This window comes from Gopherus flavomarginatus, chromosome 4 (genome assembly GCF_025201925.1).
Source record: "Gopherus flavomarginatus isolate rGopFla2 chromosome 4, rGopFla2.mat.asm, whole genome shotgun sequence".
Classification (NCBI taxonomy): domain Eukaryota; kingdom Metazoa; phylum Chordata; order Testudines; family Testudinidae; genus Gopherus; species Gopherus flavomarginatus.
In genome coordinates, this window is record NC_066620.1 from 77,948,610 (window position 1) to 77,960,699 (window position 12,090).

The 12,090-nt window shown below is 37.1% G+C and overlaps 1 protein-coding gene across 2 annotated transcripts in view; it reads right to left on the reverse strand.

Annotated features, from left to right (window-relative positions):
• FMN2 (formin 2) overlaps positions 1–12,090 on the reverse strand; it is a 234,538-nt gene that overhangs the window by 122,132 nt on the left and 100,316 nt on the right. For both annotated transcript variants that reach the window (XM_050950369.1, XM_050950370.1), the window contains one exon: positions 8,059–8,146. In XM_050950369.1, coding sequence (XP_050806326.1) covers positions 8,059–8,146 — 88 coding nt within the window. The remainder of the gene's footprint in view (positions 1–8,058; positions 8,147–12,090) is intronic.

The window sequence follows — 12,090 nt, forward strand, 5'->3', positions numbered from 1 at the left end:
AGAGGCAGAACTTGCATGTGCAAGTTATATGAGCAGCAGAGACAAGGCAGGACCTGTGAGGAATGCATTATTATTGGGCCAGTGTGGTTCCAAGAATAAAGAACGGGATGGGAAGCAGAGCTTTTAAAGTAGCAGGACCAGAGTGGAAGTGAAGGAGTGAGGTCATGAATGCAGCTTTGGAAAGGCAGACCTTTCAGAGGGATTTAAAGCATGAAATACTGAAAAATAATAAGTAAAAGTTGTGCAAGTACATATTTTACACTTTTGCTGCTTTATCTTTTGAATATAATGTGTTGTTCAAATAGTTTAAATAACACTACAGTATAGATTGAATCTCTGTTCAACAACAAATTTGTATTGCTATGATAGAAGTTATCATTGTCAGGGAGGAAAGGGGTATTAGCTGTCAAATATAGCTAAGGAGCTTCTCTTCATGAGGGGCTGCGGCATCTCACAATAGAAAACAATATTCTTGATGGGTAGGGAGGAGTGGGATAGGTGTGTCTAAGCAGAAGACATTAAGACACCTAAAGGATGGTGTCCAAATAGAGTTTGAGGATCTTCACAGCAATTCTCTAATATAATATTGCTCACAGCTAGATATGCAGTCAGAAAATACCAGAGCCCTGAACCTGTCACAACAAGAGGAACGGTGGAAACAAGTACAGAAAACTACTGAAATGGAAAAGATGATATAAAAGTAAAATGGACAAACACAGAGCCTTTTATAATTTTTTTTCCAGACTGCTATTCTCAACATTTGCAAGAAACACACTTAAATAAGCTCAACAGGTTTAGTCAACAGAGATTCATTTCCACATTGGAAAGAAACATGTACATTTCTGACTGGGAAGAAACTGCAATGTTCATTAATATGAAATATGATATTCATTGTCAAATTTTATTATCCTAACTACAGGCTTCCCCATCCCAGGTGTTGTTTTTATTTGGCAGGAGAAGGGGCAACATATGGCTTGGGTAGGGGTTGGGGTTTTTTGGGCGGGGGGGGTTATACACCCCAGTGTTGCTATTTTTATGATTACTGTATTTGTGAATATCAATTACTACAAGCTTAAAAACCAAGAGGAAACAAATTGTTCCTTTCAAAGAAAGAAACAGCTTCCATCCTTGTCTTTCCTCCACATTTTCTATAACAAGATCTAATGGCTAGAAGTTGAATTGGACAAATGAAGTGCACATTTTCAACAGTGGAGGGTAAGTAATGATTGGAGCAATTTACCAAGGATTGTGATGGATTCTCTCATCTCACATCATTCTTCCATGTGATAGAAATTTTTAAATCAATATTGGATATTTTTTTCTACAAACATAGGCTTTAGTTTAAACAGGAATTAATTCAAGGGAGTTCTATGGCCTGTGTTAAATGGGAGGTGACTAGATGATCATAGTAATACCTTTCTGGTTTTATAAATACAATCTATACATTTTTGCTGTCTCCATTTGATGAGGAGAAAAATGCAGCACTAGGCTCTCCATAAAATGCCTTCTATTCCACACATATTCTTGCTCAAAAGGTGGTTCTGTGCTGCAAAATTTGACTTTATAAAAATGGTACCGTCTTATTTAACAGATCTGCTCCCTGAATGTATTCAGAGCCATGGTGAAGATGAATACTTTAATTATTTCTGCTGATTTTAATAAAAGATGCATTTTACTACTTTTGAACCCTTCACATTTATTACTGAAAAATAAAGACTTATGAAACTGAAGTTACAGTAAGTTATCTACACTACAGGAATAGATCCCTTAGCTTTTAAGTTTGCTGAATGTATTTTTTCGTCTTTGTCAAACACTGCATCTCACATTTGGGCCTTTGCAGGTTGAGAGATACATGTACATCAGCAGCTGATTTAGATTACTGCACTCCTTTCAACTATGTGTGTGAAAAAATTAAATTGAAGGCAATGGGTTTGCACAGATATAAATTCTTTCTGCAAAACCTTTATTAGTTGTGATAATGTTCGAGGAAAAAATCCAGCCTAACTTCTAGAGTTAAGTTTAAAAGGGTAGTAGTTAAGACACATTGTTTTACCTGTACAATGAATAAACTTGATAGAGAAATTACTGAACACAACATGGAATACCCACAATGCCATTATTACATGGAATCTCTTTTCAGAAATGGACAACACTTTAATAGCAGACTGACAATGCCCAATTACTACCATAGAACCAGTTCTGATACTTGAACCACCACTAAACATGATTAAAATACTTCTTTAATTATTATTTTCACCTGAAAAGTAAAAAATAAATCTTGCCAAAAATAAAAAAAAAAGTGAGGTTTTTTTTGCCTTTTTTGTCTTTTTTTGTTTTTTTATATTTATTATCTTTTTGAGGAAAGGAAACACAGAAAAAGTTTTCATTTGGTCTAAACTTAAATTTTGTTTGAAAATGTTTCATTGAAATTTCTTCTATCAGCCCTAATATCTTACTTTCAACATAGCCACTACTATGATGTCCTTCAAATAGGATCTTTATCACTCAGTACCGAAACTGCTAATTGAAATTATAATATACTCCCAGTTTAAATATGGCTTGCATTTCTGATCTTTTGGAAAAAAACAAAATGCATCTTGAAATCACCATATTACACCTAAAAAGGAAAATCTGAGATAAAAAAAAAATCATAAGAAGTACTTGACTAGCTCTCTCAAACAGCTGAATCCTGAAGCCAAATACAGTCACGATTCCAGTGTGAATAGAATACTGGCTAAAATGAAGAGAGGATATTAGTGGTATACCTCTTCCCTCTCCAAAAAGGCAAAACGACCGGATAAAGTGTTTCAGGTAATTGATAGATGATTGTAATGATTGGGTGTCAATAAGCACATGCATGAAACCAGAGAAACCATGAGAAAAGAACTACTTTTTGTACTGCAGCATCTAACAATATAGAAAATGGCACTGGGATTAAAGAAAACAACATTTCTTTAAATACTAGCCAACACATGGTAGATAGTTGGAAGATCTGTTAGCAATTAAAATCTATAAAAAACCCAACAACTTTAAAGCACTACTAGAAAGATCTATTAGGGTTTAATAAAAATATGTTCTGCTTATTAAAAGGATTCCTTCCACACTGTAAAAATATCTAAACAGCAACCAGAATTTGGGCAAGTGTCTTACTGAATCCAATTCAAAGAAAGAAGCAGACTACCTCAATTTCATTAGCTGCCACTTATGTTCCCCTGACCAAAGGAGACAACTCAGTATACTACTGCTGCTGCAAGCTTGCATGAAATGTCACCTAATCACAAACTCGGAAAACAGTAGCAGACTCAAACTATTAAAGAGACCAATAGTTGGAGAAACAGCATAAATGACTATTAATTCAAATTTTCAACATAATCTGTCCTGTAGAATTAAGATTTATTTTAAGATAATATTTTACCAATATTATGCAATTTCCAAAAGCTATTACATTGTTAAGTGTAAAGTTTGCCTGGCATTTCAAATTATTTTAAAATTATTTAAAATGAGCTACAATCATGTACCTGTAACTTGCAATCCCAAATTAGTCATCTGAATTCATGGTTATCCCAGTTTTCATCTAAATTCCTACAATCATTTGAGTTTTGTTGTCAAACGAAGGAATCCTGATACAGTGTCTCTCTGAAAGGTTCCCTCTCTTGCTGAGGCATACAGAGACTTTTAAAATCTCTACAAATTGCTTTTGCACGTAATGAACATTCCCTCCTCATTCAACAGATATGCGTTTGTCATAAACAGATAGTTAAGGGTTAATGTCTCTTTTACCTGTAAAGGGTTAACAAACAGTGAACCAAACACCTGACCAGAGGACCAATCAGGAAACAAGATACTTTCAAATTTCGGTGGAGGGAAGCCTTTGTTTGTGTTTTCTGGGTTTGCCTTTGTTCTCTCTGGGTCCTGGAAGGGACTAGACGTGCAACCAGGTTTCTTGCCAATCTCCCTGCTACAGTCTCTTATATATTCAGAATAGTGAGTATTTAGTAAGAAAGGTGGTTATAGTCTTTTGATTGTTTTCTGTATTTGCAAATGTGTAGTTTGCTGGAAGTATTTTAAATTGTATTTTTGCTGGGGAGAGGCTTCTTTCTAGTGTCTATAAGCTGACAGACCCTGTAACTTTTGCCATCTAAATCACAGAGATAAAAAGAAAGAAAAAAGTAAAAGCTATTAAAAGTTTTGCTTTTAAGACCGGTCTGATTTTTTCCCCTTGTTAAGGCTTGAGGGAATTGAGTCTGTACTTAAACAGGGAAGGAGAAGGGAGGGGGAGAGAAGGTGGGGAACCACCCTGATTTCTCTGTGTTGTGATTCAAGGAGTTTGAATCACAGTGACCTCCTAGTGTACCCAGGGCGGGAAAGATCTGGGAGGAAGAAAGGAGAAGGGGAGGGAAATGGTTTATTCCACTGTGTTGTAAGACTCAAGGAATTTGGGTCTTGGGGTCCCCAGGGAAAGTTTTTGGGGGGACCAGAGTGCCCCAAAACACTATATATTTTTGAGTGGTGGCAGTGTATCAGATCTGAGCTGGTAATTAAGCTTAGAGGAATTCATGCTGGTACCCCAATTTTTTGGACTCTAAGGTTCAGATTGGGGAAAGATACTATGACAGCGTTACACTTAATACAAGGAATATCTGTGTACAGAGTACGATATAACCCAATGAACCAAGATAAAGAAATGCTTAGTACAACAGACTTTAAGTGAGGACAATTCAGAAATAAGCATTCCGGTATTGCACTCAGGGCTGTAAGGCTATGTGGACTGTTTCTTTAAATTTATAGCACAAAGTCAAGCAGAATGGACTGCAAAGTGGAGTAAAGTAGAGCATAAGTGTAGTATTAAAAATATTACTGGTTTCCTTATTCTAACAGCATAATTTATGAATGAAGGTCTAGAAATTTGGAATTTATGCAAATACTGCAAATACACCATTCGTATATTTTATCAATTTTTCATTGAAAGGTTATTTAAATTCTCTGCTCCTGCTCCCTCATCAGTTTCTCTGTTACTGTAATAGTCAGGCAATATAAACTGGTAAAAAATATTACTACTAGATATTTACATGCCTTCAAGTCCAAGTTAAACGAGGCATGAATAGAAAGTGAAGCTAGGCTCTTGGGGCTATGATTTAATAATTAGCATTCACTGACAACCTGATTGTTTGGCGTGGGGGGGGGGTCTAAGATCACAAATTTTGGCAGGTGGAGGAGGGAGAAACCCAGACATTGAGGTGAGGCATGGGGAGAGGGAAACTGTGCTGCCTCAGCCAAGCCATGGAAAATGCCACGTTACCACCATTAACAATATCACAGAGTCTGCAGGAGCCACAGGAAGAAGGCAGCACTGAGAACCCTAGTTCCTTTTGGGGACAAGGGAGATAGACTATGTCCAGGGCTGTTTCAGTCTCCTTTGATCCACTCAGAGGTGGGGGATCATAGAGGCTGCATCCAGTCCTTGCTCTATGGCCTTGCAGGCACTTCCCCCTTCCCTCACAGTCCAAAATCCCCAAGCTACACAGGGAACCTCCACTCATCCACAGACTCTATGCTGTGAGGTCTGACAAAAAAGTAGTGAGAGTGCATTACTACTCCTAGGGTTAAATTCTGAAGCCAACAAGGAGTTTTGCCATTGACTTCAACAGGGCCAGAATTTCACCTCATAATCTCAGCTAGGGTGTATCAGCTGTAACTGGAACAACCTCACTGAGACCACAGAGACTAGAAGTGTTTTATCCTCACCTCCTGCTTCAGTCTCCTTGTTTCCTCAGGAGATTCAGTCTCCCAGTTAGGGTCCAAGTGAGTTCAGCAGAAATTTGGAGCCTGCAGAGGTGCCTGGGGCACTCAACCGCCTATGATGAACTTCCTTGTTCAGAGTTAGAAGAAATTGGTTCTTCGGTGTTACCAACCTTAAACATCCAAAAACCAGCCCCAAACAAGAGTGAAGTTTAAATAAATAACAAGCACGCCAAAATGTATCATTTGCTTTCTGGCTTCTGAACCTTTAGGGTTCACCTCTATTCACATCTGCAAGATTTTCACTGTAATCATGAGGGTGGTAAACTCATTTTAAAAAAATAAATAGAAACTCAGATTTTCTCAATCATTTGATTCCAGAAGCTGAAGCTTCAAGAAAAACACTAAGTATCACAAGACTCTCAATAGAATCGCAAAAGCTGGCAACACTGCATGATGATGTTTACCATTATCATATAACCAGCAGATTGGCCTGCAGTTCTCAGGAGAGTGAGAGTGAAATCCAGGCCAAAACACAGGACGTTTACAAACAGTTGGCTTCTGCTTCCATGTTCTCCAATGGTTGTCAGCAGGGGAAGCTGCTTGTAGGCCCAGTGTTGAGACAGCTGGTCCTGAGTCAAAGGAGGAGGAAGGGAAGTGTAATAGAACCTTCCTCCCCAGTAGCATTAGTACTAAGGACCCACACCCTGACTACCCAACATCAAAATCCAGGATCAGCAAACTGAGTGGGTCTGAGGAGGTGCATCTGCTCACACTGGAAAGTGCATGGGATGTCTGGAAAGGAAGAGAGGGGAAATGCCCAGGTGCAAGTCAAATGGAAATAGGGAGAAGGTTGGTCTGGATTGACAAGAGGCATGCTTGATCTTGCGTCATTTTGTAGCACATCATCTGCCTTGCTCGGCCCAGTCAGTGCTTCTTTCCTGCCTTCAAAACTGTGTTAACCACCAAGTGACGGGCTCTTTGAATTACTTTCCAAAAGCTTCCCTAATAGAAAAACATTGCCTCTATTTCACAATTTCAGTCATATTTCAGACAACAAGTAAATAAGGACAATAGTGAACTGCGCTTTAGCAAAGATTTTTTGTTTTAAACTAACAGTTATTGAAGGGGAATATACAAAATAGTGTGCAACTTGTACGACAGATGATCCTATATACTTAACATTCTAATAGGATAAAGGTTAAGCATAATATTGTTTGACCCCTTCAACTACAGACATTCATGCCATGTTATTGTTAGTATTGCATGTTAAGCAAGCACATTTTCAATGAACTCGTGTTGGCTTTACCACAGACACAGATGTTAGGCGGACTCCTTTGTTCATAAGGTTCTCATTATTAACTCAAACCAAGTTGAATATTTGACTGAAGGAAAGGACCATATCATTGTTTTCAGATTTCACTCAATGACTTAACTGAACTACATCTGCCAGCTTTAGAAATACCAAGTATTTCTTGGCGCCAGGACTGGCGCCTTGTTCTATGACTACCATCCTAAACGTTTCAGCTTGAGGAAGTCTAGTAACCATCAAAACAATTTAATAAAAACTTAAATTGTGATTAAAAGTTACTCACAAGCTGACAGAACACAGTAAAATTTTTCTAAATATGAATTATTCCACAAAATAATCTAAGCACAGCAAATGGAATTCACGTCTGTAAAGATGTAGGCTAAAAAGTTAGAAAAATGTTTTCATGATTTATTAAGTCTGCACTATACTTGAAACCATATTTATTTAATAGGTAGGCTGGCAGTTCACAGGACAGTTCAGTCTGCTTTAAATCTATTCAAAGGCCCTGGGAAGCATAAAGGACACACTGAATATAAATAACTCCTCTTTTTTGCCATCCTAGTATAAATGTGAAAAACATTTCAATCTCACTAAAATATTGCTCTTTATAACATTCTTGAAGATAGAACAACTAAGAATTCTATATGTGATATTCTAATACTAAACATAGGTGTGATTTTACACAGCAAATAAAATGGAAGTCGCAATGTTTCAAGGTGTCTAGGTTTCCAATTATGCTAACGGAGTTAGACTCAACAATACATCTCTTCATATAGACTGGAGCCAAATACACTAGATTTCATGAATCTGATAGAACCCAAGTGAAAGAATGTAAATTGCAAGGCTTTGAATGAACAGCCACATTAACTGGGCAACCCTGAATATAATGCATGGCAATTATGTAACACTAATCAAATGGGTTACACACTGGCATCAAGTACCTTCTGGCTTTTAGAAAAAATATTTTTATTGAAACGCCTTACTTAATAAAAGTTTATTGTACTTACCGTGCTGGATGTCTTTCATATCTAAATGAAGACTGGACATTAGTATTCCAACTGCCTGAGATCTTTTGTTGCTTAATAACTTGACAACCTGGCCAAGAAAAGAAATATTTATTAACTTGCACTCAGCAGCCAGGATTTATAAAATATTTTGCATTGCTAGTTACAAATCCAAGAAAAGCAAGGTACCTTGTACTGTACTTGTTTAATTGGATAAAACAGCTAGCAATGTGCTGTTATTCATGCTATGCAAAATGTACTTTTTCTGTGTAAGCCATGACAAGTGTAGACAGCCAGATAATCTGGATGAAATCCTGGTCCTCTTGAATTCAATGTAAAAAACTGCCATTGATTTCAATGAAGCTACAATTTCACCCTCCATTAGGTTATGCATTTCCATCTTCACACTGATGTTATTGTCTTATAAAGCAGGCTGTCATATAAAAAGTTTCCAACTGTGTTTTGGAATGTGTTTGGTTTCCAAAACCACACAATGATTTCTAGCTTTAATGTAAGCTAAAATTGTGAGAATGTCATATTTTATTTGAATGTTTGATGCAGTAGTGGCAAATATGAATGATATTTAAAAAGCAAAATAACCATGTACATATTGAGATGCTCTTTGATCACTTTTAGGGAACACAAAAGGTCTCAAAGTATGTTACGAAAGCTACATCAGAACCTCAAAACTACTTGTTTGAGTAGCTAGGAGTTAAAATTAGCTGCATACATATCTGTACATACCATGTGTTGGCTCTGTAAACACAAAAGCAACAATTAATTTACAGACTAGCTTCCAGATAGCTTTAAGCATAGTGGCCTCTTTCTTGCTTCTCATTCCAGTTTTACAAAACACACAGAGTAGCTCCAGGAGAGATTTCTTATCAGGCAAATGATGTGGTCCTAGATAAAAGAGTTTCTGTGTGAAGCAATTTGCTTCATAGTCTGAGAAGTATATGCCAATTACTTTTTGACTGAGACTACTTCTTTCTCACAGGCCATATAAGGGACACAAGACAGACTTTTCTCTCTACAGGCCATTAAGTTTCAAGTGTTCTTGAAAAGTCATATGTAATTAAAGCCAGTAAAAGTCCAATTTCCAGAAGCGACGGACTCCTTAACAATTATCAAAAACAGTTTATGGAGTTTATATTTTTAATTAAATTGGAGCATTCATAGAAAATAAATAATCTTAATTCATTGTCGTACAAAGGTTTCAAGACAAAAATTGTAGTTGCAATCATGTTCCTAGTTTTTTAGGGGAAACAGACTGGCAGATCAAAGTTATAAAGCATTAAAATAAGAACAGCTAATTGATGCATGACAGGTGGTTAAAAAAATCAAACTATTCTAGTCAGCATTGCTGGGCAGTAAATAATGTTTAATACACAGAAAAAGAACAAAATCACATTTAATGTGGAATTAAAAAAAAGAATTATGGACATTTTGAAGTCACTATTTAGGTTTTATTAGCTGGAGGATGCTGCCCAAATGGCCGAATCATCCAGTCTCACTTGGAAAAAGATTCCTCTCAACATCTGAAAGAGTACAACTGATAACTGAATTAATCTAGTGAAAAGTTGGTTTATATCTAGGCAAGTATAAAGGTACACAAGGTGTTTTCCATTAGACCACTACTAAGTCTGATTCCTTCAGGATTTCATACAAGTGAATATAGGTTTTTAGTTTGATGTATAAAGAGAGGCCAATGGGAAATACAAGATCATGACTTAGGCCTGGTCCACACTACAGCGTTAAATCGATTTAAACAGCGTTAAATCGATTTAACGCTGTACCCGTCCACACTACAAGGCACTTAAAATCGATTTTAAGGGGTCTTAAAATCGATTTCTGTACTCCTGCTCAACGAGAGGCGTAACCCTAAAATCGATATTACTATATCGATTTAGGGTTAGTGTGGATGGAAATCGAAGTTATGGGTCCCATTCTTTTACTGAGCTACCCAGAGTGCACCACTCTGGAAATCGATGGTAGCCTGGGACCATGGACGCACACCACCGAAGTAATGTGCCCTAGTGTGGACGCGTAAAATCGATTTTATAAAACCTGTTTTATAAAATCGATTTTATTAATTTCGATTTTACTCTGTAGTGTGGACGTGGCCTTAGAATTTAGTGGATAGTCTGGCTAGAATAAGGAAGCTAGAGGAACTCCCAGAGTCAGGCTTTTGCAGCCTAGCTTCTTATATTGTCTCATAAAAGTTAAAGTCTTCACTGTGTCAGCTTATATTTTGTCTTGCTTTCTCTACACCTCCCTTCTTCTAATTAGCCAGTGAAATGAAAATACTGTATCTTGCTGATGAACTGAAAAAGTAGCAAGCCAGAAACCAAATGTGTTAAATTTTGTTTATAAATTTAAACAAAATACAACCCTAAACTCAAGATAGAATTTGACAAAAAATCATTAAGGAATCTCAAAACATAAAAATCAAATGGACTGAAAAAGCTACTGAACATGGATGTCAAATGCAGATTTCAGAATTAAAGGATAGGACTCTGACTCATAAGTAAGAAAAACAATTAGATTAATCTGGATCTTCCACCGAAGGAGCTCATAGTATTCTCTCTCTTTCAAACTGGAACTTCTAAATCTCAGGCAGACCTGAACCTCTTAAGCCAAATCTAGACAGAGAAATAATCTGTAAGGGTTTTCTTGCAGTGGAGAGAAGCTATTAATTGTAACTAACAACATATTTTAGACCATCTATGTCTGTCTACAAAATAAAACAACTCTTGGTCATCAGGCTTTGGCTTCAATCTTTCCAGCCACTATATTGCCTCCAACAGAAATCTTGGCATCATGAGAGAAGCAAGCAATTACACAGAGAAAGAGCATTATTATACTGTTGTCATTTATATGTCTCCAAAGTTTGTGCAGTACTGGAAAAACCATGAAGCATTTTGCTATAGACTGCAGCACTCTTTCTTCCAGGAGCAGGAAGTCCCCTCCTATGTTAACTAATAAATCTTAAGAATGTTTCACTTTAAAAATTATATATATATTAATAGAAATGAACTGAACTCTGGTGATGCGGTGGAACTGAAGTATTTTCCACTGCTTTGAATCCCAAGAGTAGAGCATCCCACAGGAGTATAATTGTGACAGACTAAGCCTGCTGTGGTCAGCTGGAGAGGAAAGAGGTCCTTCTTGTGTTCCGTTTGAACCAGTATCTTCAGAAGGCAAGATAATTGCCCCAAACAGGAAACTGAACTAATGAAAATGTAAGTGGAAACACTTTAGGAAGAAATAGTCTAAAAAAACAAAAGGATAAAGAAATTGAAAGTAAACTAGGTCAAAGCTCAGGAACTTGTTACAGAGTGAAAAAATGAAAGAGAACAATTACTGTTTATTGAGTATCATAACTTTTCACTGTAACCAAATAGGGAAAGAAATTGCCTACTTATAAGATGTGAACTAGGAATATATTGGCCCTCTGGGGCCAAAATTCTGAGTTATAAGAAGTGTGTACAAAGAAACATCAAAGTGAAGAGTAAGATCTTATCATTTCTGGGCCTGCGAACAAAGTGTATAGAAAAGTGATTGAAAAGAAGGTTGTGACATAGTAATTGCCACTTTTTAGCTAGTTACATTTTAAAAAGTAGGTTATTTCATTTTGATTTTTATACGCATCTTAACTTGAGTTTTCATTCAATCCATGGAAAATTGCATGAATACTGAAGTTTCCTGTTTCCTTTTTCTTTCAATGTTTCTTCCAATACAGTGGCTGTAACAATACAATACTAATTAACAAAACATGAATATTAGCATATGTGCCTAAAGTAATTCCCACAATTTACAAGAAAATCATTCACTGAGCAATCTAGGACTACTGGCTACAGCAGAGGTGGGCAAACCGTGGCCCGCAGGACTGTCCTGCCCGGCCCTTGAGCTCCCAGCCGGGGAAGCTAGCTCCTGACCCATCCCCTGCTGTCCTCCCTCCCCTGCAGCCTCAGCTTGCAGTGCCGCCAGCTGTGAGAGCCGCCAGGTGCAGTGTATTAAATTGCTCCACATAGT